The 26,073-nt window shown below is 38.6% G+C and overlaps 3 protein-coding genes and 1 pseudogene across 8 annotated transcripts; 2 read left to right on the forward strand and 2 right to left on the reverse strand.

The window, feature by feature from the left end:
• Positions 1 to 2,229: 2,229 nt before the first annotated feature.
• LOC149044438 (uncharacterized) lies at positions 2,230 to 6,371 on the forward strand. The gene is made up of 4 exons (XM_089208438.1): positions 2,230 to 2,661; positions 2,973 to 3,824; positions 4,385 to 4,615; positions 5,214 to 6,371. The coding sequence occupies exons 1-4, from the start codon at positions 2,292 to 2,294 to the stop codon at positions 5,543 to 5,545; spliced, it is 1,785 nt and encodes a 594-aa protein (XP_089064564.1). The 5' UTR covers positions 2,230 to 2,291; the 3' UTR covers positions 5,546 to 6,371.
• A 1,245-nt stretch (positions 6,372 to 7,616) lies between these two features.
• On the reverse strand, positions 7,617 to 15,300 carry LOC149044439 (uncharacterized). Of its 3 annotated transcripts, none has more exons than XM_089208427.1 (9): positions 15,164 to 15,300; positions 13,679 to 13,726; positions 12,623 to 13,373; positions 12,152 to 12,394; positions 9,634 to 11,921; positions 9,386 to 9,434; positions 8,953 to 9,207; positions 8,335 to 8,412; positions 7,617 to 8,058 (listed from the first exon to the last, which is right to left on the reverse strand). In XM_089208427.1, the coding sequence occupies exons 2-9, from the start codon at positions 13,682 to 13,684 to the stop codon at positions 7,865 to 7,867; spliced, it is 3,864 nt and encodes a 1,287-aa protein (XP_089064553.1). In that variant the 5' UTR covers positions 13,685 to 13,726; positions 15,164 to 15,300; the 3' UTR covers positions 7,617 to 7,864. The 3 variants fall into 3 exon arrangements, with proteins under 3 accessions (XP_089064553.1, XP_089064552.1, XP_089064554.1); XM_089208426.1 differs by having other exon boundaries at positions 7,626 to 8,058; positions 8,335 to 8,430; XM_089208428.1 differs by lacking the exon at positions 8,953 to 9,207 and having other exon boundaries at positions 7,626 to 8,058.
• A 693-nt stretch (positions 15,301 to 15,993) lies between these two features.
• Positions 15,994 to 19,749, forward strand: LOC149044440 (uncharacterized; annotated as a pseudogene). Its single transcript, XR_016187349.1, has 5 exons — positions 15,994 to 16,186; positions 16,347 to 16,527; positions 17,127 to 17,328; positions 17,941 to 18,217; positions 18,787 to 19,749. The product of XR_016187349.1 is annotated as an uncharacterized LOC149044440 (transcript).
• A 612-nt stretch (positions 19,750 to 20,361) lies between these two features.
• On the reverse strand, positions 20,362 to 26,072 carry LOC149044441 (uncharacterized). 3 transcript variants are annotated; one of them, XM_089208456.1, is made up of 5 exons: positions 25,192 to 26,072; positions 23,532 to 23,818; positions 22,327 to 22,398; positions 21,798 to 21,870; positions 20,362 to 21,344 (listed from the first exon to the last, which is right to left on the reverse strand). In XM_089208456.1, exons 1-5 carry the CDS (start codon positions 25,487 to 25,489, stop codon positions 21,046 to 21,048), a joined length of 1,029 nt encoding a protein of 342 aa, XP_089064582.1. In that variant the 5' UTR covers positions 25,490 to 26,072; the 3' UTR covers positions 20,362 to 21,045. The 3 variants fall into 3 exon arrangements, with proteins under 3 accessions (XP_089064582.1, XP_089064581.1, XP_089064580.1); XM_089208455.1 differs by having other exon boundaries at positions 20,362 to 21,338; positions 21,759 to 21,870; XM_089208454.1 differs by having other exon boundaries at positions 21,759 to 21,870.
• Position 26,073: the final 1 nt, after the last annotated feature.

A 26,073-nucleotide genomic window follows, 5' to 3' on the forward strand; every position in this document is an offset into this window, starting at 1 on the left:
GGCTAATCGAAGATCAGTTTCATTGTTTGACATCTGTAGCTTGGTTCATTTCCTGCCTCATCTGTCATTTTAGATTATCTGATGTTATTCGTTATATTTTGTTTCCTTCAATTGGGGGGAAGATGTCTCGTGCCGCGTATAATCTCGGTAAAACAATAAAAGCACCACATAGTCTGGCAGATATGTTTTTGTATTTGGAGAAAATGCACACTGTAAAGGACAACATTATGTTGGAATGCGTTTGTGTGCTTGAATATATCATAACATGAAAGGAATAAGTAACCCTAGTGACTTAGAACAAGTAATACATGTTGGAAATGAACGTTACAGTAGCTTGTCACAACTAGCGAGACAATCGTATTTACTACTAACTGAATTGCCAACAATGCTCTCATATCAGAAGATAATTACCAACTGGAATACAGTGAAAGCTATAGTGGTAGAGTCCATTGCGAGGTCACCATTGAGGACATTTAAGGGATATGAGTACTGTGTAGGCTTTAAAAGAGCTTTTGAGTCATTGAAATCAGAGAAATACAGATCATTTATTTTGGCAACAATTGCTTTTGTTTACTCCCCTAATAATGAACATTTTAAAGTGTTTGACACTCATGCTAGAGATATTTATGGTAAGAGTCATTCTCAAGGAACTTGTGTACTGTTAGACATATCATCTAAGCACTACGTAGTACAATACTTTCAAAATTTATATGGAATGACTGAATTATGTGGGGTTAAAGGTTTTTATAAAGTTATATATAGAAATAGTTTTCGCGGAATATTTGTTTCTCTATTACTAGTAACCGATCGGAGCAGAGCTAAGACGATGCTCATTTACATGTATGACTTGAAAATTGGAATCTTTGATACCAGTAGTGTAAGCATGGAAGAATGATCGGATTTATTGGATGAAAATTGTGCGAATTATGATATGCGGGAATTATGTTTCGCGGGAAATCTAGTTATGAAAACAAAATAAAACGGGAAAGGGTTGACTCAAGCGTAAAGCACGTATGGAGTTCCGAGTAAGAAGTTCCTTTGTTTGTTTGATCATGCTCAAATTGTATGCACCGATGATTTTCACAAAGAGCAAGCATTTAGCCTATCAACGATTTACCTGATTTGTTATTCGGTATACATAATTTTTTTATTTATGTGACTTCAGCTCTTATGATTATTACATTTAGCACGTTTTTCTGAACTTGGGTACTTTATCAATTTTTTTCTTTTCGCCGTTGGGTCCTAGTAATTGGTTTCAGTAACTGGCACCCTTTACCTCATGACCGCTATGGTTCCAATACCTACACGCATGCCGCCAAAAAAACAACTCGCTCTTTATTACTTATATACTCCTCAGGCAAGCTCAAGTTAACGCTTTCAACAGCGTCTTGTTCTATTATGTCTCCCATATAGAAATTTTAGGAGGGTAAAAATGAGCCCGATCACCACAAAAATCCCTTTCCTTCTCTAACATAGAGAGGTTCCGTTACCGTTTACATGACCGAAGCCATAATTAGGTTGTCCCTCATGTAAGAACTGAATTTTTAAGAAAACTTTTGTAAATAAGTGATTATTTAGATTTAGTTGATCACATTTATCACAGTTTAGTAATCAATCAAATCGTAAAACGTGCACGTTTGTTACACATTTCACGCGATATTTCTTTTTTTCTTCATTTATGATTTTTTTGTTATATTTAATAGAGGCTTCAACCACTCTAGAAAATACATTGGATTTCCCTTGCATAAAAGCAATCAACAGAGCTCGGAGATTGGCGATACACTTGAAGAGCACTCGGGTCGAACAAACGTTTCCAACCACGAAATCAGAATTCAGGCTAGTTCGGGCTAGATTCGTAGTTCAAACTTTGAAATAGATCGAAACAACTTTTGGAGAAACCATGCTAAGTTTTATGCAACACAATAGTAGTTGGAATGACTGAGAAATTTAGGTTGCCTTTTAGTTTGTCATATAGAAAGTAATTTTCAAAATTATGTTATCGAACATCCAACAAAATTGAGACGATTTGACAAAATAGGTGGTTTGTATCTCAACCAGATTGTCCGTTCGCTTTCTTCTGTAACAATAAAATGTTAGCTCACTAACTTCCTGCTTGAGATAAATCACTCGCAACGAACAAAATTAGTTAATGCCACCGTTTACGCGAGCTGAAGGAACCAAACCGCTCGGTGTCACGCACTTCCTGTCTGTTCGCGTGACGTTCTATTTACCGTCATGCATTTTTCTCAGAAACAACGACATTTTCATTTTCACGGTAAACAGCGGTTAACATGGATGAACAGAACGAATTAGAGCGAAGTATTTCAGACGCAATTGATGATGAACCACATCAGAACGCGAGGACAGAATGTCGCAAACGTGTCTTTCTTTTTAATTGCGACAGTACATACAGTTTAGACTCAGTGGAGAAATTGCTTCTTAACATGAAAGGCGATATCAGACAAGAACTCAGCTTCGACATCGTCAAGACAAGTTTTCGCCTTTCTGAAATGTCGCATGTGGCTGAAAAGGCCATTCCTAAACTACAGATGGATGTTGCCTTTTTTGTGGTTCATGCGAATGAATCTCGTCTTTCCATAAACGAGGAAAATGCTGGAATCGGTTATGCGAAGCTCTATAAAGCCTTGCTCCGAGCCACTGGTAAATCAATGACGTATTCTTTTATTTTTTTCAAACAATAGTTCTATTTTGCCAGTAGTGATTGAAAAAATACGTAATGATTTTACGGTCCGAGCCAGAAATGTTTGAGGAAGACATGATATCATTTACTGGTGACAGATGCACGATGAGATTTCTCCTAGAAGCAGTTTTAATTTGTAAACAAAAGACGGCCATTCCATTTCTATTTTAACCTACGTTGGAGTCGGTGGCGTGACTTAAGCGATTGACTCTCAAAAGCTTTTGTTTGTGCAGTCAACGAATGATTAATCGTTCTTTTTTCCTTTAACCAGGCGGAAAGGTTATAGTTGTTATTGGCGGAGACGATCACTACAAGAATCAAGATGAAGAAGAATCATCACTGATATCGCGTTGGGCCAAGAGAAAGGTTTCCTCTCAGTTTACAGATGAGTTTCTTGACGGAAGGAAAAGCTTCATCTTTTCGTGGAACAAAACTTACCGAAAGATTCACGAGGAAGCGCTATTGCATTATTTTGACCCGAGTAAGAGAGGACAGAAGTTTGAAAGGAAGCCAAATGATCGGCCAAGAGTGCCTGAGGAAACTCTTCACAAGACACCCGTGACTGAGAAGCCGGAAGCGAAAGAACACGAGCAATTTACGGATGCAAGGGATATAGCACGAAGTTCATCGGAGAAAGAAGTAAACAAACAATCGTCTGTGTCGGAGATGAGGTGTTATGACAAAGAAGATAAATTGAAAGAAGAAAGAAAGAGTGGACAGAAGTTTGATTGGAAGCCAAATGATCGGCCAGGAGTGCCTCAGGAAACTCTCCACAAGACACCCGTGACTGAGAAGCCAGGAGCGAAAGAGCATGTGCAATTTACAGATCATCCACATGCAATGGATATTACGCACAGTTCAGCGGAGAAAGAAGTAAACAAACAAACGTCTGTGTCGGAGGCGGGGCATTATGACAAAGGAGATAAATTAAAAGAAGAAAGAAAGAAGGGCACAGAGAGTGAAGATCTTGAAGATAACGGGAATGGACTCTCGGAAGGCTGTACCAGAAAAATCGCTTCGAGGAAGGCAACGGAAACAAAAGATGTGTTGACTTCTCATTCACAAGATACAGGCACAATGAACAGCGATGGCTTTGTCGTGGTAAATAAGGATCACCTTAGTGGTGAGGAATGAAGTAACTATTTGAGAATATCGATGTGTTCAATTTTGCGTTTTTGATGGGTTGGTTTTATTTTGAGTTGACACAAGTTTTTCTATATTTTCATGAATACGTCGATGAAATCTCCGTCACATGTAGTTAGATTTTTGTAGAACTATTGATTTTCCAGTAAGTATCTATCTTATGGACGCTTCAATTTAGTTCGATTAAGAGAGGTGATTTTGTCGATTTTTTTTCATTTGATGTTATTAACTAGGAAATAGAGAAGACAATATTCATCCATTATTATGCGTTAGGGGACTAGTCTGTGTGAAATGTTTTTCGGATTTATTGAGGTCCTCACATATTCAAGATAGTGTGAATTACATACAAAATATCTTCCTTTTCTAAGAGTATTAACCTGGGCCGACGTAAGTTTCGGTTTTTGAATGCTGTATGAAATAATGTACTTCCTATCTCAGAGAGATTTTAGTCCTTCAGTACGTTTACATTTGTTATTTAATGTTCTCTACCTCATGAAAACCAATTTTCTTCTCGCGTAACGGATATATTAAATATTTCAGAGTCGGAGGCGGGATATTATGACAAAGGAGATAAATTAAAAGAAGAAAGGAAGAAGGGCACAGAGAGTAAAGATCTTGAAGATAACGGGAATGGACTCTCGGAAGACTGTACCAGAAAAATCGCTTCGAGGAAGGCAACGGAAACAAAAGATGTGTTGACTTCTCATTTACGCCATATTGGCACAATAAACAGCGATGGATATGTTGTGGTAAATAAAGATGACCTTGCTGGTGAGGAATGAAGCAACTCTTTGAGATTATCGATGTGTTTAATTTTACCTTAAGCTATTAATAGATTTGTTTTTATTTTGAGTTGACACAAGTTTTTCTTTATTTTAATGAAGACTTCGATGAAATCTCCGTCACATGTAGTTAGATTTTTCCAGAATTATCGATTTTCAAATAAGTCTTTATTATATGGATTTCAGTTTAGTCATATTAAGAGAGATGATTTTGACGATTTTATTTTCATATGATTTCATTGGCTAGGAAATATAGAGGACAATGTTTGTTCCATTGTAACGCGTTAGGGGTCTAGCTCGTGTGAAATGTTTTTCCTCGTCCAGAGGGTGGATTGAGGTCCTTACATATTTAAGATACTGTGAATGTTATACACAGCATCTTCCTTTTCTGAGAGTATTAACCTAGGCCGACGCAAGTTTCGGTTTTTGAATGCTGCCTGAAATAATGTACTTCCAATCTCAGAGAGATTCTAGTTTCTCAGTTCATTTACATTTGTTATTAAATGTTCTCTACCTCATGAAAACCAATTTTCTTGTCACATGTTTAGTGAACACAACACGTGTAAGCGATATTTCAAACTTTTCAGGGATTTCCGAGGAAGAGCAAATGAACGGCAGAACAAAACATGGGACGATGATGATGAAATCTTTAGTGCGAAATGGCTGCCTCTCCTATAGAGACGATGAGATGGTAAGGAACCCGCAATGGATACCGCCGGGTGGATTTTTACCACATATAACTGAGCAGCTACAACATGTGGCAGAAGCTGAAGTGATAATCTACCGTATGGAGGAGACAGGCGCTTTGATCGTTTTAACAAGAGAGGTTTCCAACTTATCGGTCGTTTATGACATGATAACATATTTTTGGCACATGATGACCGGGATGTTTGACCGTGTCTACAATCTGTTTCTTTAAGATAACGATATTGAAAGGCGGCTCAATAAACTCGAGAACTGAAGCGCAAAAGTTAATTCACTATTTGAAACAAGCGGCAAGAGCCCTTAACCCCCTCCCTCCCTTCCCCCTTTTGTAAATAATTATATGCTAGAACCATGTATATGTCTTAAGAACTTTTTAGGTTGGTGAAAGTCAGTACTCAAATAGTAATCTGGTTGACGTTAAGGTAACGTAAACGTAAAACTTAGTTTATTGAAAACATCGAAAGCTAAGATCCTCTTCGCAAAGTTTGTCTCCAACTGGAAGTTGTAGACTGCCTGATTACCCTCTCTAGCTAGTGAGGTGTCAATTTAGGTCTAAAATCCAAATGGTTTAAATGGCTTCAGGGACAATTGCCCGAGCGTAATGGCTTTAAACTCAAGTTGATGAAAATAATAGGTCATTTTGTTTTTGCCTTTAGTTGAGCAGGTACGATGCAAGTTCTGGTTAAACTTAGACGAGAAGCATATTTACAGAGAGAGGTGACGGCTTTTAAATATGTAGGGAATTATTCAAAAAGGGGTTTCAAGAAAATTGACCTTTTTAGGTCAATAGGCATTTTAGGCATTTTAACCCGAATTTTCACAATTGTTATGCCATTGTTAGTATTATTTTAGATTGTATTTTATGATCCTGACCTAAATGGCTTTTGTGAATTCTAAAATTTTTATTCATATGTTATAGTATCTACTTAAAAATATAATTTAATTCATGTGAAACACCTGTAAATAAGGTGGTGTGTCATTTTATTATGTAATGTCACAGCTGAAAAGCTAAGAGTGTGACAATAAAACTTGTATGGTATTGTATGGTCTTATTATTCCGTTTAGTTGACCGTTGTCGAGGAGAAGCTAAAGCAGAGTACTTTTTTATTACTATGAATGTTTCAGTTTAAGACTAAGTTTGAAGCACAAACGCCAAGTCGATATTACCATGTACAACATTTTGCTCCTTTATCATGTGTAATATATAAATTCCTTTATTTCCTGCGTCTGTTTCGTGTCAGGTCGCAAAGGACTTTCCGGCCTCAATGTACATGTAGCAGCGTAGAGTCAGAGAGGGACTGACGCGGAAAAAAATAGTCCGGCTTTTACAGTTTTTTGTCGCCTGTCTAGAGTTCGGACTTTTGTCTAATTTGTCAAAAAAAATTACTTTGAGCCATGTCCTGAATTGGTTGCATGACTACATGTTAGAAGGTAGAACAAGTCAGTACGAAGCCCGCCGAAGATGATGGGAAGAGCATCACTAAGTCTCTCGAAGCGTTCATTCGCAAATCGCTAAGGGATGTGCAGAGACAATGAACCGGAAGGATCAATAGCTTAAGCATGGTTATGCAAGAGTGTAATGTAGAGGTTGATAATGGAAATGATAATTCAGTTGCATCCTTCTAGTGATCTGTTTTTTGTAACAAGTCCCTCGGAATACATCAGTAAAGAGTGAGAAGAAGGATTGCAGCACTACTTGATACCTTCGAACCTTCAATGTTGTGTTTATTACTGATAAAAATCGCATTAGATACGTCAAGAATGACCCGAGAGAACATGGCGTTTTCAAACAACCGGCTGTCATCTTGCGCTGCCAAACTATATATTGAACTCCTTCCCCGCTACTAAAGGGAGCATCATCGTAGGTTAATAGTGCCTTGGCAGAAGATATGCAGCGGAAAATTTTCAAAGCTTAATCTAAAACGAGAAGTTTGCCGAATTCTTTTTACCTGGACATGCTTAAAATTTAAGAAAAGTGGTTTCGGCGGAATGTAAAAACGCGCGTCAAATGTAAGGTAATAAGATGTACGATAAGTATCTTTGCTTTACAGTTCATCAGCTATCAGCAGATACCCAAGCTCGACTAATAAGTTGTACAGATCACCAACATTAAGGGAATCCTGGGCAGCAACTCTGTTAAAGACCCCTTAACAAGGATTAGGAACGCAGGGTTTAAGCCAGCAACTTCCAGTCTTGTCCACCTAGATGTGTGATATGTAATCAGAAGATTATTACCAGCTGGAATACAGTGCAAGCTTTAGTGGTAGAGTCCACGGCGAGGCTACCATGGCTGTCATCTTTCGCTGACAAACTATTGAATCCCCTCCACGCTACCAAGGAGAGCATCATCGCAGGTTATGAGTGCCTCGGCAAGAGATATGCATCGAATGTTTTTAAAGGCTTAATCTAAAACGAGAAGTTTGCCGAATCCTTTTTTCATGGACATTCTTAAAATGTTAGAGAATTGTTTCAGCAGAATGTAAAAACACACATTAAGTCTAAGATATTGAGATGTACAATAAGTATCTTTGCTTCACAGTTCGTCAGCTATTAGAGGATAACCAAGCTCGACTAAGTAGTTGTACAGATCACCAACATTAAGGGAACCCTGTGAAGCAACTCTGTTTAAGGCCCCTTCACAAGGATCTTTAACGCGGAAGTCTAAAAATCGAATTTCATCTGCGCGTAAACCAAGTTTTTCGGCCAGCAACTTCCAGTCTTGTCCACCTAAATGCAGGAGAAAAAAAAGTTTGGCAAAAAAATGCTCGTTTCCAATGATTTTTTTTACTGATTAAGTCCTGAATCTTCTTAAATCTTAAAGGGTGAGAGATAGAGAGTGTTTTAAACAGCTCCCCTTCCCTGCCCCGCCTAGTTTGCCTCTGTTCACCAGAAACTAAAAATGATAAGAGAGAAGCGAGATGTGAGACAATGGTCGGGTCTCCTTGGTACAACTGCTTTCTCTTTTCAGATATCTATTTCATACAAGTATTATGTCTGACTCACCACTCAGTGCTTCTGTAAGCCTCTTCTTCCGGCGATAAGAAATGTTACGAACGTCGGTGTTTTCAGGAATAGAAGGACCTAAGAAATAAAAGTTAGCTGTGGTGCGGTCAGACAGTTAAATTCTGGCATCAAGTGCCTTCGATACTACCAATATTACACTTAAAAATGTCCTGCTTGGAAAAGGCTAGACTTAACGAGTAAGGTGAACGCCCAATCAGAAGCTAGTGTTCCAGGGACACCTATTTGAGGTGGATGCTTTCAAATAATATCAGCATCAAATTATTCACTACAACCCCTTTCAAACCCGAACTCAAAATGTTTTTGTTCGCATTATTTTCAATGTACATTAGTTAATTCATAGTTCTCAAAGTATTTCTTCATTTTAATATATCTAAACTGCATCGAGAACTAATTAAAAGTGTTAGTCGAATTAAGTTGAAACGGTTATGTCTATGTAAACCCTCATTTGGGTTATTTCCTTGAGAAAGGTTGAGAAATTTCTTGTCCTGGCATGGATACATTGGCTCCTTAAATTTTTGGAGTCATTTTCTTGTGTAAGACGGACAAAAAAAACTTGGAGCAAGGATATCACAGCATGAAAGCAAATGAAAGACTCACCAGTAGATCCAGCTGGTGTAATTTTTCTTAGATGTTTTAACACGTCGTGCCGCTTTTTCGCTACAGACTCCCTTGCTAGCGAACGGATCCTTTTCTTTGTCTTTGGATCTGAACGTCTAGGGAAAGCTGGGTCCGTCATCAAAATTACTTTGATTTCACCAAGATCTTTCAAATATACGCCCCGGGTATCACGTAACGGTAATGCAAGGAAGTCTCGAATCTCAGGAGGAAGGTCTTGGGGAACTATTTCTTCTCCTAGTTTTCAGGGAGATTTGGAAAAAGTGAGTTATATTGGTAAGGAGCCTTGAACCTAGGGTTGGAGTAATGCTTTGACCTTTAAGGTCTGGGAAAACCTTTCAAGCTGCGAATAGAAAGAGCAGAGACGACGGATAATGATCTAAAACGGGAGAAAACAAACATAAGCTGTTACTACCTTCTTGTTCTAAAGAAACTTGTGCCTCAACTGGTTCTTCACTTGTTTCCTGTGGATCAAGATAATGGTTATTGAAATTTAAATTGATTTATCTTCGGATTTTAGAAGTTTCAGCTCAAGTACTCTTCTAATTATTCCGTGACAGTCTGGAGACAATACAATTTAACTCATAATTAAAATTGAACGAGTCGGTAAAAGTATAATTTTTCGACGAATGATAATCTTCATAGCTAACGTAAATGGCATATCTGTTGTGATATGGTCTTAATCCAGGGCTCAAACTGCTCTTTTCGAACACTTATTTCCTGTGCCACAGCATTCCTGGTACAGTAAATGATGTCTGCACTACAAATTTCAGACTCAGATAAAAAATGCAAGCACTCCTCTTGCTTGCAACCTTGTTCAAGGTGAAATTTACATTGTTTAACTATTCCACCGTTCTGGCAACAAACTGGGCACATGAAGCTAACTCTGTACGTCGTGTTCTTTGGCCAGAAGAACTTGGAAAGCATGGAATTAACTATTATATCCAGCTGCCTGCGCACTGCTCGAGCACAATTTTCATCGAAGGACTCCTGTCCCCGCAAATCCAACTCTGAGCGTGAACCATCCTCCGACTCATGATTGCGATTATTTCCATGTACAACAACTTCAATGTAAGACGAATAACACCGGAGGATCACAGAGCATTTCTCCTTTACTGATGGATAGAATCTGGCATAATTACTATAAAAGTTGAAGTTTGCTGAGTTTGGATTGTTTTTTCTGTTCCACTGAACCAATTGCAAGGCAATTCGGAGAAACAAACCAGAGGGAACTTGACCAGACTCAAATGTGAGAAAAATAGGAGGAATTCGTGCAGCTGCAACAAGACTTGTAATACCCTCTGTGGGATAAGACATTAACATGGATGGCACAAGATACATCTTACCACAAGAATGATCAAGCGAGGGCAAAGGGCAAATCAAGCTGAACTTCTCCATAATTGCGAGAAGACTCTCGTAAGTGTTTCGCTTGTCATGCAGTGGGCCCCAGACATATTCTAGGAGATTTTCCTCCAGGATTCCTTCCGTCTCAAGCTTTCGCCATAGATGTTCAAAAATGTTCTCTGACCCTTCATATAACTTGACTGACATTACTCCCTTGAACACGTTGAGTAACCACTCAAAATCCAAGATAACTAATCTATTTAGCTCCGGAGTCTCATCAAAGTGAATTAAAATTCTTTGGTCATGCAAAAAGTTGATTGCTCTCTGGAACTGTTTTTCGTCACTAATGTTACATTCTTCGAACGCAAGTAGTCTGGCATCCTCGAGGGAAACAAATTTATGACCCTCTTCTTTCTTCTTCTGGATTGCTTTTTCGAATATTAACGACTGGATTGGAATAGTTTCTCTCAGCTGTGGCAATTCACTGCATACAGCAAGTACCTCCTTTCGCAAGCGCACGATCTCCGAACACTCAAACTCTTGACCAGATTTTGTAGTATCAACGACAAAGAAATCTTTGTACAAGTGGACTCCACTCGGCGTCTGCTTTAAGGACCCATAAACGTCTCTTACAATTTTTCTAGCGTCAACATCGTCCCCAAGCGTGTCTGCATGAGTGAACACCAAGAGTACTGGGGGTAGCTTTTCCGGTAGTACTTCTGATATAGAATTTGATGGATTATTTACATGTTGGCTGGCTGAGGAGGCAACAGAAGACATCCAAAACTTGAGGTAATCTAAATTTGTTTTTGAGAAGTGGCTGTCTTCTCTCTCTCTGTACCGCCCTTGCTTTATGACGGGTTTGGCGATCGCTGTTGCATTCTGGCTAAGATCGTAAACCAATATGTAGACTGCTTTGTGAGTCAGAAAAACTGGATATGTTGTATGGTTAATTGACTCTCCATTAAAGTCCCACAGCATAGAATATAAGTCTTCTTCCTCCACTTCCATTTGCAGTAAAACTTCCGTCAAGGAGCGTAGAAATTCTTCTGACTTTGAATCGTCGCTGACACCATGTGCCGTATTTGTGAAATTCTCTGAAGATTCCGGCTTTTCACCGGGCTGATGATCTTTCGGCATCTCGGTTGTCATATCAGGGTCATGAATTTCTGTGTGAGTCACATCAGAAGCAGTAAATTTAGATTCTGGGCTGTTGCTGATGTGTTTTGGGTTTGAGCTTTCTGAGGAAATGGCTCCACGTGGCTCCAATTCAATTGTTCTGTATCTCAAATATTGAACGGTGGATCGCGCAAGATAATGCTCAAAAGAGAATGCTGAATCATAATTAGCGTCTTTGTCCTTCTCTCCCACCTTCCAAATCTCACGAGACATTTTGAACGAAGAGGAATTTTCATCTTTCCCAGCAATGCTATCTTCATTTACCTTGAAAGGTTGGCCCCTGAGTGAGTTCTTAACGCTAGTTTTTCCAGAACGGTGCTGTCCAGTGAATATGATGGGAACTCTTTTAACGACAGTGGATCCCTCACAGTGGGCTTTATCGTGAGCTTCAAACGCCATCGGTGCACGTTGAAGAATCTCTCGAGGTACTAAAGAGAAATTAAATAGTTTGAAAGGAATAAAGGATAGATACAGGGCAAAAGTTCGGATGATTAGTGTTTACACTTGCGTATGCATTGTAAGCCCAAGAATCGCACACAAGCATAAGCCATCTACAGAGGAAAGATGTTAAATAAAACTAGCAAGTTAACTAGTCAATCAGTCACTCAGTGAATTAGTCAGTCTCCCAATCCATCAACCAGACAATTGCTCAACAAACCTGTCCCTGTTACGATCTTTGCGACTGCCCTCTCAGCTCCTATCACTGCACTGTGCAGAATCTTAAGTGCCATAAGCTCAATTTCAAGGTCACGTGTCCTGTTTTCTTTGGTATAGTTCCTGATCAAGTATGTGCTACTGGGAGAACTTCCTACAGCTTCTGAAGCTTCGTTGAGGGCGGTCATACTATTCTCTTCTGTCCGCAGTGTGTCACAATGCGTGACGACTGTGGTAGGTGTCATTCCTTGTGTGAAAAAAAAAACAAACAAACAAAGAAAAATGTAACCCTTGTTTCCTCTTTCGCGTACCAACTAGTGCAATCTCAAAATATTTCTCTAGAGTTTATAGGATTAATACGATTTTGATCGAGAAATTGGATCGGCAGTCATCGAGGAAAGACGACCTGTCTTGGAATAAAACGTTAATGAACAAGGTGGAAAAATCTCGGTTGGAAAAATTGGTAGGAAATTACCTCTATTTCGAAGTATATCTCTAACTGGCTGCAGGTATTCTTTAAATTCTCCGTTAGTTAGCCGAGGGTCATTTGCCTTAACAACAATAATGACTCCATGAACTCGTTTCTCAAACAATGGGAATCTCGTTAACTTCTGTAGATAGATCTGTCGATCAGAAGGATGGGCGATAGCATCACCAGGTTGTATTTTTCCATTCAAGATGTTCTTAAACTCAGCAGATTCATTAAAATCAAAATTGGAGAAACCTATCGTGTCAACCAAGTGGAAGAACATTTCTGGCAGATAGTCCTGGGGTCTAGTGGTCCACTCATCTCCGGGAGTACTTTCTAACGCATGTCCTTCTTCGGTTTCCCTTAAAGCTCTCTCGCACGTGTTGACGAAGCTGGTCTTTCCCGAAGCCGTGGGGCCAAATACCCCGATCCTCAATTGGGTGATATTGGTAAACAGGTTCTTATTTTGTCCAGTGTTCACTCCGAATTTATAACCAACCAATTTTTTTCGGTAAAGGTTGCCCTCAAGCTGCAACTGTTTTAACTCTTCCTCTCTCCTTCTCGCCTCCCCTTGGTCTATTTCCTTCCCTGCTTGTTGTTCGCGTTCATTGTGGTTATTTTCTCCTCCTTCATTCTGTCCTTGTTGCGTTGGCTTATCATCCAGTCGTGGAACGTTTCTCTCTTGTGCCTCCCCTTCGTAACTATCTCTGCTAGTGACGTACGCATAGTTGGTAGGCCTGGCACGGGAACCGCAAATCTAAGTGAAATCAAGTAACATTATCTCTTAAGAACACCGGGACCAACTTGTCGAAAGCAGGTGATTAAACCCATCCTTTTAATGAAATCTGTTTCTCGACAACTTTGGCCGAATGACGATTCATCCAGTGAAAAGAGAAAAGAGCTATCCATCATTCAAACTTCTACTCCATTTTAAGCCTGTATGGTTTCTAGCTGACCCTATTGGGAACTCGCATCTTGGCAAGACCTATATTTTTAGGCTAAAACTTTCTAATGTTAGAGTTTCTGAATATTTGGCAGATAAATGCTAATTGTATAGCTTACCCCCATGTTTCGATTTGTCACCAGCTCTAACCTTGAAATGCAATCTGTCTGGAAGTATGATAATAGCATACAAATAATATCATTATGTCAATTGAGGCATAGACAAATTGTCGATGAAATTGCATTTCTGATATAATTCGAGTTTTAAGACGAGTAACAGGCTAACGCGACGTCACGGGTATTAATCTATTTCTAAACCGCCTGATATTATTTCGCAATTTTTTTCTTGAGAAGCTGTGAGAACATCAATCATCACACAGTGACGTGTGCTTGTTTCACGTGGAGTATTTGTGCCTCACGTGTGCATGGACTTCACCCTTGAATCACGTGAATTCAGTCTTTGTTGGAGCCAGACAAGCGAGACGGAAAAACGCTTTGAAGTGTATCTGTGTCACGCAGATGTAACGCTTGTGCTTGTCATCAATGATAATTAAATTTGTACATGTACAGGTATAAAATAAATTTACTGTGTTTAAGTCATCATTCGATAATATGGCTACAGTTTTTAGCATCTTTATTCGAGCGTGTACAGAACCGAGAAGTGATCTGTTTTGCGTCACTTACCAATGAGAGGAGTAAAATTAGTTTTTGTAGTAAAACCATCTACGATGAATGCGCGCAACAGTTGGTATGAATGCATTTTGAGACGGTGTAGGTCACAATATTTAACAAATTTTACTTCAAGCGGGTGGAAGTTCGCATTGGTAATGAAAATATAACAAGCTTGCCCTTCCCTAAAGGTTAATACATATCTCGGCTTTGGTTTACCCTTTCATTTCAACTTAACATCCTTGACACAGCCTTAGCATAAACTTAAAGATCGTTAGCTCTCAAAGAGAGATATACTCCTGACACAAACCGCTACCCTTAGGCACCTCAGCTGAAAACGTTGAACAACTTAACGTCCTTGGCACAGCCTTAGCATAAACTTAAAGATAGTTAAACTTTGAAAACATCTCAGTATACAGCGGGTCGTTTAAACTGCGGATTTGTCGCAACATGCTATCACTAGACAAAATCTAAATGAGTATTTATGGAAGTGTCTAAATTGATCTGATAAGCGGAAATTATTCTCATTTACAAATCAGTGTTTTAATGCTTTTGACCGAACGTGAAAGTATTTACAAAATGCAAATTTGTCGTCAAAGTTTTGCCATAACAATCACGTAACCGTGAAACGAGGTGATCCAAGTCATCCACGAAGTTTACCGTCATGTTGCAGGATTTTGGTAATAGGCGCTATAGTTTGGAACATGAAAACTAGTACTGCCTCTAAATTTTCATACTTCGTTCGTGGTAAAAATGGTACTATAGATTCGAATTAAACGGCCCAAGTTGGAACCGATCCCCGATATTTCGAGTCGAAATTGCGTTCGAATCGCCTTTTCGAATATATCATTGCAAAAGCAGCGAGCCAACTACAGCTGAATACGTAGATGGAGGTTCTGGGTAGTTCGCATATCTAACGGTTTGAGAAGGACTTACTTTTTGAAGCCAGTCAAATAGGTCTTCCGCTCGGCCAAAGTGCAAACTCCATGCAGTTCAATGAAACAAGGAAGAAAGCAGCCGCGCCGGCCTCTCGAATATTGAATCGATCACATGCTGTGCTCAAAATAACCCAGTTGATCACATGATTTAATACAGTTTTCTCTCTAGAGCCACGGTGGAACTAAGAATATTCCAAAGTACTTTGTTGTACTTCGGAAGCTTTTCTCAGTTGTTCGGAAACACTTTGTCGGCTACGTAAGTTTTCTTCTTTCGTTCAGTATAGAGACATTCTCGTTTTACGTGACTTAGCATAGCGTTGACACATAGCAATGCAATTATCATGAGTAATTGTCCAGATGTAATTTATTTGTAATTAAGTGGCTCTTGCTCCAGAGACAAGCAGGAATCTGATTAACCCAGGTTATAGAACTGTTTTGAACCATAAAGAAAAATCAGAGAAAATATGCCGCTATCGATTGCCAACCAATTTCGCTCGCTATCGATCGAACCAGCAAAGGTCGTTTTAAAATTTATGTAAGACTTCCGCTCGTTTTAAAATTTATGTAAGACTTCCGGTGTTGATTGTGAATATTAGAGTATGGAAAGTGCCATTTACAAGTGTATTATTCACAAACATCCGGTGTAATGATAACTAAAGTGAACCAGGGGAGGGGAGGGTAGAGAGTTTTGGACCCTTTTGATTTGTAGCGGTCTTTTTGTTTTCATTCGATTGCTTTATTTCTATGTTTTTTAAGGCTACGTTGGGCTAATGTCCGATTCAGCGTTGAAGGACAAGAGATCTACTTGAGATGGATCATGGCCAATAATCAAGCAAGGAAATAGAGAAAAGAAAGGAGGAAGAGAGGTTGATCAAACTTAGAAGTGAACTTGTGAATTATAACTTTCATGCTTGTCCAAGAGTCATGAAAGAATCCTTCAGGGGTTTAGATGTTGACGACATCGACTTGATTCGAATTCCTTTAATTGGGCCTGCAGCTTCTGGGAAAACTAGCTTTGTAGGTAAGTAAACCTTGATTCTACTGTTTTGTCTATAAAATTAGTTCTCTATTACTCCTTCCACGTTTGTTTTCTTTTTTTTCTCTTGATGTTTCATGAGTTTCGTGACAATTAAAGAGTCTATGATAATCTCAATATTTTTTATGCTTGGTTGATGTTAAAGGGACTCTACAGCGAGCCATCGGAGAGACTCAGAGTGCCTTTGAGCAAAGAACTGGAAAAGAAGGAACTATTCTTCTTGAAGAATGCTTCTTGCAGAAAGGTATTCGGATGGTCGATACTAGAGGATTCCTTGAGGACGAGGAAGCACATGTCCATGAATGTCTTAACGTAGTGTCAGGAAGGTGAACTATCATGCGTTTTTGGGAGATATACTGAGGTGCATGCCAATTTTATCACTTCGCCATTTTTTCAGCACAGGCGAGATTCACTTGACTCAACTGCACGATGTGTCTGTGATATTCTCCATTTTAACCACATAATTCACTTGAGTAAGATGTCACGTTTTCGACTGCGATTGGAGTCAATCGAAGTGACGCCGTTGAAACCATGTCCCACGCTAGATCAGTTACTTTCAATCGGATTCATTGAATATGCTCTAAATCACATGGCACGTGGTGGAAAAACTAAAAAATGAAAAATCGAAGACCAAATAAACAAAAATCTTGAACCAAGGAAGCAAGAAAACGAAATAATGTTGAAAGAAGCGATCACTTATATTGTCCAACTCCTAAGATAGTAAAATACGAGGTGTTCTACTGAGCTTAATTTCTGGATTGATTTGTAGCCTTCCCGTGTTCTGCTATATACGCTTACATCGCACATTTAGTTTTCGACAAATGCTCGAATTATAATCAAACATTAACTCACAAAGAGAGGCTACCTTTTCATAATTTCTGGGAGGAATGACCACATGTTCCTTTTCATTTTGTTTTGAATCAAGAATTTGACCAGGAGAAGAAATCGCGGCGCATTATGGCAACGAAGATGAGGGAGGACTGGTGAGCACAGCGGCCAGACGAACTCCATCACATGCTAGATGTGCACACGCTGTGATTTTCTTTGTGAAGGCGAACGATCTGTATTTGTTTGACGGAAAATACAGAAAAATATTTCGTATGATCAAAGGGCACCTTCGACAAGATGATAATAATATCTCAAGGCTTAGTAATATATTACCGGCGAAGAACAATTTAAGGGGCAATGTGACGATTTCTCTAGTAGTTACTATAGACACGCCAAACTATAATTTGAGACTACGTCATCGTTGTTACTTTTATTAGATGAAGAAGGCAAAATGGGCAATGATAACTCAAGAAGAAACAGCTCGGCAAAGATTAACGCAAATTACTACTGAAAACAAAGAAAAATCCAAAATAAGTTTTTATGATACATTGATCGTGTCGTAGCTTCCATAGATAAACACCACCAAGTTCTCTTGACACCACTCACTACACCAGGGTTAACTTCTACAGTAAACAATCACCTTTCTAGCAAGAGGACCTGTTTTATCGCTAATTATATACACGAGAGGGCTGAGCAGTCCCATTAAAGTAGATCTTTTTGCTCTTGAAATTCTGGACTTCGTGTTGCTTTTTGCAGAGAAGTTTATATAGACACGGAAGCAGCATTACAAAATGAGAGGAACAGAGAAGTTATTAATTTAGAAAATCCTTACACCACCGTAAAAATGATTTTTTCCGCGCGTTGGGCGGTCATAGTCTTTTGGCACCGATTATCCTTCATTTCATTTTCCAGGTCATACTCCCGTAACTGTGATTACCTTTCTGGACAAGCTAAAAACTGAGGAGGAGAAAGAGGAAGTGTTTGACAAAGCATCTATGGTGACCGGTAGTTCTGGCGAGAGGACCTATTTCATTGCAAATTATACAAACGGGAATGCTGTGCAGTCCAATGAAGTGGATCTTTTAGCTCTTGAAATTCTTGACTCCGTGTTGCTCTTCGCAGAGAAATTTATATTGGTTCGGAAGCAGCAAGAAAAAAATAAGATGGACAGAGAAGTTATGGCTAAAGGTAAGACATTTTGCAGAGAGAAGAACCAAATAACAGACTCAATCCCTTTCTCGAGGCATTCCCTCCCTACTCAGGAATTAAATACTGCCCTTTCCTGAGATTCCAAAGTAAAACAGTTTTGTGTGTTTCTCTCGTGGACATTATTTCCCCAAATGACATGTAAAGTAGCACGTGATTATCCTTGGAAACCAAATCTATCGAGTCCAACAATAGCTTTGGAAGGACTTCGTCTGTAATGAAGCCCTTAGGAGGACTCTTACATCTTGGCTTTACATCTCCCTTGATCTCAGGAACCGGTCATTATTTATTCTCTATGTAAAATAAATCTCTATTCTTCTAATGATCCCCCTTATTGGCATTCAATTTCTTTAGTGCTCCCTTTTCTTCCTTTTAGAGACGACCAATCCCTTCCGTTCTCAAAATCCTGCACGCCCCCCCTTTCCGTTTTCAAAATCCTGTAAACCCCCTCCTCTCCTCTCCCCCCCCCCCCAAGTCTTTTGCTTCAGTTCTTACCAGATATTCTATTTTCCCTTTCCTGTTTTACTTGCTATTCCACCATTGTCAATTAGAGGCGTCCAGCTTTGGGGAGACCCTGGGCCAATTTTTAACCCGCCTAAAGAATAAGTACCACTGGACTGACCAAGGAAGATTGGAGGCTCTGATGAAAGAATTAAATAAGAAAAGGAGGATTACCACTGTAAGAACCCTCAGAGCAATATGGGACGACATTAATTCAGAATTGCCGCTATCGATTGGTATTAAGATAACCTTGGAAAAAGAGTTCAAACGAATGTAAAATGGAGAGCGGTTTTACCGGACATGATGGGTTAAAGTCGTCGCATAACAAATCAACGTTCAACTGGAAGGAGAGAAAGATCTTACGGTTTTACAGCTTTGGAGTCTACCCGAGAAGTAATTCGTTAAATATATATATATTAATATCTTCTATAAGATTGGGAGTAATATTCCCCTTCGGCAGATTCTCATTCGTCTATGGTATTTCACGCCATGTGCATGGGCACTGGTAACTGGCCATGGAATTAATTTCTGACTGAATTTTCTAAAACTTAACCACTGACTTTTTTAAAGCTCTAAAATTCAGAATTCTCTTCCATTTGTAGGTCATTATTTGCTGTGTTAGATTCGACCTGCCAAACTATTTAAGTTTGTAAACAATTGCCGCAGAATGTGAACTTTAAGGTTTGAAATTTTTGACAGCTTTAGTTTTGTACAGCCAATCAGATTATTTGAACCATTTTAATGATGATTATGATTGGCTTGTTATAGCGTGCTTTAGGAGAGTATAGAGCATGCTGACGACACTGTGGCTCGCTTTAGAATTAAAATTGATTTTGAAAAGTGAAAGTAGAATGCGCGGAGAATTGAATGGATTCTTTATTATATATTCTCCCTACACTTCTTTCGTGCTCTAATCGCTTCCTGCGTGCTTTACAACAGAACAGAGCACAATCAAGGCTTCTCTATTTTTTAAATATATAGCCTTGAAGGAGAAACAGGTTCGAATTTTCATCTGTAACTAAAGTTTTTCATCTGTAACTGCTAACTGTAGTTGTGTGAGATTACATGCCCTCAATACATCAATACAGAGTGAAGTTCAGTAGTTTTTCGGAAATGCGGGCATCAATAAATTTCCATTTATCGTCACAGTTTATTATTTTGGTATGTAAACATTTTTCGTTCCGAGACCGAATCAAGTGTCTCTCCCACCCCCCCCTTTCCCCCACCCCCGAAATGAGCTGTCTCAACCAAGAAAAGGAGTTTTCTCAAACAAGAAAATAGGTGACTTCCTGGAACGCTACACATAATTGCAAACCTAAATCCAAATAAAACGTAAAATTTCTTCTGGAATACCATACAACCAATACCAGGAGATATTTCACGCCATTTCTTCTATCTCGATAGTGCTAATGGTTGCTATGAGTGAAGTATCTTTAATCAAACTAAAGATTGCTATTTTTTCCATCTCAGTTGAAAATGATGAAGTCAGCATTTAAGCGAGTATGGTGACCTTCCCTTTGGTGAAAATATTTTGATAAACTTTTTCTTCTGCAGAGCAGTTTTAAACAGTTCAATATCATCCGATGAAAATTGCCACACAACAGCTATGTTTATTCCTGCCACAATTTAGAACATAGCAGTTTAATCTAAAAGTAGTCTCATAACAGACATAACATAACATTCAGAGGTTATCTAATGGTACTGCATTTTTTAATTGCAGGTTGTTTAATCCTATTGTTCAATGGACATAAGATACTTCGTTGCTTTCCTTTCGTTTCGAGTGTAAACCAAAACGTTTTTTCCCCATAAAGCTTCGTAGTAAAAGAAAAAAAAAAACAATCGAGCGTTATTTAGTGCTTCTGACTGTCCCCTCTTCTCAAAGTCAAATAAATTTTGCCGAGGTCACCGATAGCCTGTGAGTAAATACCTTTCAATCAAGCTGTCTTCTTATCAAGGCGATTGTTTTGTAACAGTTAGAGGAGAAACTCCCTTACCGAAAAAAAAAAACCTACACAAAAAAACCCGAGAAATTAAAACTTAGTCAATTAATCATTGAAGCCCGATCTCGGAGGTACTAAGGCTATTGAAATCGTAAATATTCGGTGATTTCTAATAAATAACTCGGTGAACGTCCAATTCTTTCGGAGACTGATGTATAGGGAATCTGAATTAGCTCTTGCAAAGTTTTGCTATTAAGCGACAGCAGGTGGCGAAAACAAGCAGATTCCTTGATTTGACAGTGTGGTAAAGATCTGAAAATCGAAAGTCAAGAGAGGACACCCTTTCTTGCCGCAAAGTCCTTACTGATTTTAATGACAACAACTACAAAAACAACAACACATCCTAAAGCAATCAAAACATCTGCGCCACCAAGGTGTGTGGATAAAAACGTAGCTAACCCCACCGTTCCCTTTACTCTTAAACTGCACTGAAAAACTTCCTTCTGACTTGTCTGCTTTTACATTCGAAACTTGTGAGTCAGAAGGCTCCCATGAACCCTGTCGTTTTCTAATGTGCCACTTTTTGTATGAAATCTCGCCATGAACCAAACGCGTCTCCAGGAGTACAATGCCCTCTGGGTAATGAGGATCGCGTCTCACGGCTGCAGCTTTGATAAACAAAGGCAGGTCAATAACAACTGAGAATTCAATCAGAAAATATTCCACATTCGAATTAAGGGTTGAATTTCTAAAGAAACTGTGGTGCTGCTTCGATGGGAGAGTGTAATAGGCTAATTTAGTGTTAAATATATCAACTAAGTTGATAACGTTCATCTGCCACCGTAGAGAGTATCTGATCTGACGTTTCTGGCGTTAGCTATTTGTCCGAGAGCGAATGGCTAACGCTCAAAACGTCAGCTTTGAAACTCATCGGTGGCCAATTTACGTTATCAACTCAGTTGATAATATTAAACTACCCTGTAGTATTCCACACTCGATATGTTAGAATGGGGTTCAGGAAAACTCGGGAAAATAAAAGTAGTTCCATTCTCAACGGAAAGTTAGCAAACTAACGCTATTACCTCCATAATTAGGTTGATTTTGGGAACGTCTTAACTCACTAGTTTCGTTCATTCCTGTCCTTTCACTTGCTTCATTTCCTTCATAATGATGTTTCTCGCCTACAAATTTCGGCTGCAAGATAAAAGCCCAGTTTTCATTCCACTCATTCAACCATTCATATCATTTCCTTGAATTTATAAAGCTCAGTCTTACTTTCTAAACTAAGTTTTGTGGTTCACGGACTCCATTCTCGTTTGGCCATACTAGCTTGTTTGATGTAAACCATATCACAAACTCGCAAATTACGGCCCCTATTTATTCCTCTCACAGAAACTGCTGAGATCCCTGCTCCCTACTCGGGCGAATTGTACTTTAAATTGTAGTTATCTTTTCCTAAGATTTGGTGTGTGTGTCTGATTCAATCTCCAGACATTTCCTTTCGACCCGAACACGCATATGAAGACAAACATACACATTTTCTTTAAACTTTCACCCAATGGAGAAATCTTTTTGTTTGGTTTTTAAGTCGTTTGGCGCTAATTCTGTAAGTGGGTTAACTTTGGTGGGCTAGCCTTGGTAATCTCATACCTCAACGGAGGGTTTTTCCTGCCTTGCATTTCCTCTCGGAAAAGGTGTTTCCTTGCTATCTCCAAGCGGTGCCTGCAATATGAATGACCAGATGCCGTGTATATAGCATCTCTCTTAGCCTTCTTACAACTTGCACTCCACATAATTATAGTTTAATACATGCATTTTGAAATTTCTGGTGATGCTTGTAAACTAATTGGCTCTCAGTAATGTAGTATATTCTCGATTCGCACTGTTTTCCCCTAAAAACATCTCCCCAACCAATGAAAAAGTAACATTAAAACCAAAATAATCAATCAGATGTCATGGCTTTTTTTACGTATAATCGATCAAATTGCAGGAAAACGGAAGACAAAGAGGCCATTGGGTGGAGAATTCCTCTCTTTGCCAAAAATGGATGAATTCTCTTTCTAACGGCATTTGAATAACGACGATGTAGTCAATAGAATAAAAGAGATGGTTAGTTTTGAGCTCGTTAAAGAAAAAGGGAAAGGTGTTTTCATCCTGTCACGAGCTTCGGACAAAGAAAGAAAAAATGAATGATAATGAAGAATTTGTACTGACTTAAGTCCTGTATCAGTTTTGGCGCTTAAAAATTGTAATTTCAAAATAGAATGTAATAAAGTGATGATTGGACTTATGTCGTGTAACTTTGGCCTGAAATCATACTTGTGATTTCAAATCAAACTCGTGCTGCGCGCTAGTTCCGTTTTGCAATCATGCCGATCACGCATATGATTTCAGTTCAACTTGCACTCCACTAAGTTCAATCACCATTATATACCTCTGAGCCTTACTAGCACAAAGCACAATACTATAACTTTGATAATAGAGAACAATATTGCATGACCAAGAAAATTTGTGTTATAATTGTTACTATACCTATCATCCTCGTTACCGTTATCATAATTATTTGTATTTTTTTTTTCACTATTCAGTTTTCTTTCAGGACATTCAAGGACGCTTTTTTGTTTTGACGGCGTTATCAGTGACTTTTTGGTCCAGCGTAAACATTTGCAAACGTAGTTGAAATTTTATATCTCAACTATTCTAGTATAGGAACATCGCACTAATTCATTTCTCACCAACCAAATATCGAGATTATAATATCTGAACAAACCTGGCTTATTTCATTGGTTTCAGAGAGCGTCTAAAACATTTTTCCATAACTCACCATTAGTGAATGTCGCTTAATTAAGTCATACCTCGTCGTAGTGAGTTGTTGGTTCTTGTTTTTGTTTCAGTTTTGGTTGGTCTTGGAACTTTTCCCCATTTTTGCTTGGATCAAAGTAATGCAATAGCGCCTCTTCGTGGATTTTTCTATGAGTCTCATTCCAAGAAAAAATGAAGCTCTTTCTTCCATCGAGATACTCTTCATCAAACTGTGACTCCACTTTCCTTCGTGCCCAGCGTGAGATAACAACCTGTCCTTCCTCGTCTTCATCTTGTTTGTATTCATCATCGCCACCGATGACGATCAACACCTTGTTGTCTGATAAACAATGTTTCAAAAAAAGATTAGACAACATGAAGCGTGCAATAATTACTTAAGTGTACGATATTTGCAGTTCTTCTCTGTTTTGCAACTATTTTCTTTGCGACACTTGTAAACTAACCTTTTCCTCAAATAAACTAAAAGTTCAAAAGATATATATTCTATCAAATAATCAAATATAGATCTTATAGGAAAAAGTACATCGATATTTTTTTTCCCTCTTTTTTTCGAAGTTCTGACCGTAAATGAAATTTAGATCCGTCTTTTTTCCGAGAAAAATACCCCTTATATTTTTCTACGTTACTCATTAACTGAATTTTTGTTCGGCCATTCGTGCTTCTTATAACAATGAGTAATTAAGCTAAATTAATTCCCCCATGACTTCAGTCATTGCTTCCTCTGAACTTAAATTTATCGTTGTTGTATCGAATTGGCAGCATTTAGTAACCAATAGTTAATAGTAATAGATAGTTAAGAAAAAGGAAGCGTCGTTCGCCGACTTGCTATTTGCAATTCATCCGAGTTGTTTACCACAAGCGTGAATATTGCAGCTGATGTACCAAGCTTTTTCATGCGTGTCTTACATGTATATTTGTTTCCATTTCGCTCCGCCGGTGTGTTGCGCGGTTTTAATAATGTCACAGATTTAACCAATACCCTCTTTTCCCCTGATGACAAATGCGATTCTTTAGCTTCTGTTAGAAATAAACTGAGTCCCGTGCGAATTCCAACTAGAAGATTTATCCATCAGCATTCGCACACCTAGACTACTTACCAAACAAGTTAATTCAAATGTTTTGAATATTATCACATTTCCCATCCTTTGTAAAAGTAAATTTCTCCTTATTTTCAAAAATATGACCTCGAATGTTGTATCACGAACATGTCATTTCGTTTTCACAGGATAAATTGATCAAATGCCAAAAAAAGACTCTAAATTCTTTAGCTTCTGTTACAAATAAACTGAGTCCCGTACGAATTGCAAGTAGAATCTTTATTCATAAGCATTCGCATACCTAGACTACCTACCAGGCGAGTTGAATCAAATGTTTTGAATATTATCACATTTCCCATCCTTCGTAAAAATAAATTTCTCCTTATTTTAAAAAAATATGACCTCGAATGTTGTATCACGAACATGTCATTTCGTTTTCACAGGATAAATGGATCAAATGCCGAAAAAAACCCCTAAACCGCTTCCGCCTTATGGTGTGTGACAACAACGGCTCGAAAGAGAAAGTAAAGTATTTGCGCATATTCTCTTTTACCGAATCTCCCGTTCAACACTTAATAACGCGATAAACTGTCTGTTGTTTAGTTCTATGCCATCCATGCCCGTTAAATGAAACAGTTTTTCTCCCTTAACTTACCTGTGGCATCTAACAAAGCTCTGTAGATCTTCGCGTAGCCAATCCCCGCATTATCTTCGTTGATCGAGAGACGCGACTCGTGTGCCTGTACGACAAAAATTGCACAATCCATCTGAATTTGAGGAATTTTGGTCTTACAATAATCAGCCACTTGTTGCAATTCAAAGTTGTGCTTCCCAATCGCGAAGTTGAAGCCATGTTTCTTATTCATTTCCATCAGGAACGCCTCAACCACATCTAGCTTATAGGTGTTATCGCAATTGAAAAGACAAATGGTTTTCTTCGACTTATCCGCCATAATATGACTACTATTTCTTCGCCAAAAGCTCAACTTTATGTTATCAGTGAGTGTCGTTTATCTCAGGGTGATGATTCTATGAATAGCAGATTTCCCAGAAACGGTAATCTTGTGACGTTGTTTTTCATCTGTTTTGTCACGCAATGCAGTCTCAAAAAAAGAAAAGAGTGTTTCACACCGTGATGTGATACTCTCTTACTTCAGCGCACAAAGTGCTCAACCAAACAAGAGAAAAACTCTGCTTCTCGTCTTTCCTTAGTTGTTAAAACGAAAAACGGATTGAGCAAAATTAAACAGTTCCTTTCAGTCTCAAAAGGATAAAGATATACATTGAACCTCGCGATGGACGATAAACAATGATTGTTATGCTTTAAGACATTCTGTTACCCCAACGGGAATTAGCAGCCAACATAACTCCCTCTTTGGCCTTTTCTTCGGTCAATTGAACAATGCATAAATATGTCCTGAACAAAACCTTAGCCCAGGATATGTTCTTATCATGAAACCTCATCTCATTTCAGCATCACTATTCCCATGTAAATATTACACGGCCATGTTAAGACACTATGTTAATAAATAGTTGC

Source organism: Pocillopora damicornis, chromosome 6, assembly GCF_964200805.1.
Source record: "Pocillopora damicornis chromosome 6, jaPocDami1.2, whole genome shotgun sequence".
In the NCBI taxonomy this organism is placed as follows: domain Eukaryota; kingdom Metazoa; phylum Cnidaria; class Anthozoa; order Scleractinia; family Pocilloporidae; genus Pocillopora; species Pocillopora damicornis.

Bases quoted from the DNA above. Each gene is read 5' to 3' on its own strand.
- LOC149044438 (XM_089208438.1), top strand. From the start codon at position 2,292: ATGGATGAACAGAACGAATTAGAGCGAAGTATTTCAGACGCAATTGAT. The intron at 3,825-4,384 runs GTGAGGAATGAA...TAAATATTTCAG, and splicing joins AAATAAGGATCACCTTAGTG to AGTCGGAGGCGGGATATTAT. The intron at 4,616-5,213 runs GTGAGGAATGAA...CAAACTTTTCAG, and splicing joins AAATAAAGATGACCTTGCTG to GGATTTCCGAGGAAGAGCAA.
- LOC149044439 (XM_089208426.1), bottom strand. The intron at 11,922-12,151 runs GTTTGTTGAGCA...ATTTCTCTTTAG, and splicing joins AAAGATCGTAACAGGGACAG to TACCTCGAGAGATTCTTCAA. The intron at 8,059-8,334 runs GTGAGTCAGACA...TCCTGCATTTAG, and splicing joins GCTTACAGAAGCACTGAGTG to GTGGACAAGACTGGAAGTTG.
- LOC149044441 (XM_089208454.1), bottom strand. From the start codon at position 25,489: ATGGCGGATAAGTCGAAGAAAACCATTTGTCTTTTCAATTGCGATAAC. The intron at 21,871-22,326 runs GTATGAGATTAC...TTTATCTTGCAG, and splicing joins AGGAAAAACCCTCCGTTGAG to CCGAAATTTGTAGGCGAGAA. The intron at 21,345-21,758 runs GTAATAGCGTTA...TGTTTATCAAAG, and splicing joins AAATCAACCTAATTATGGAG to CTGCAGCCGTGAGACGCGAT.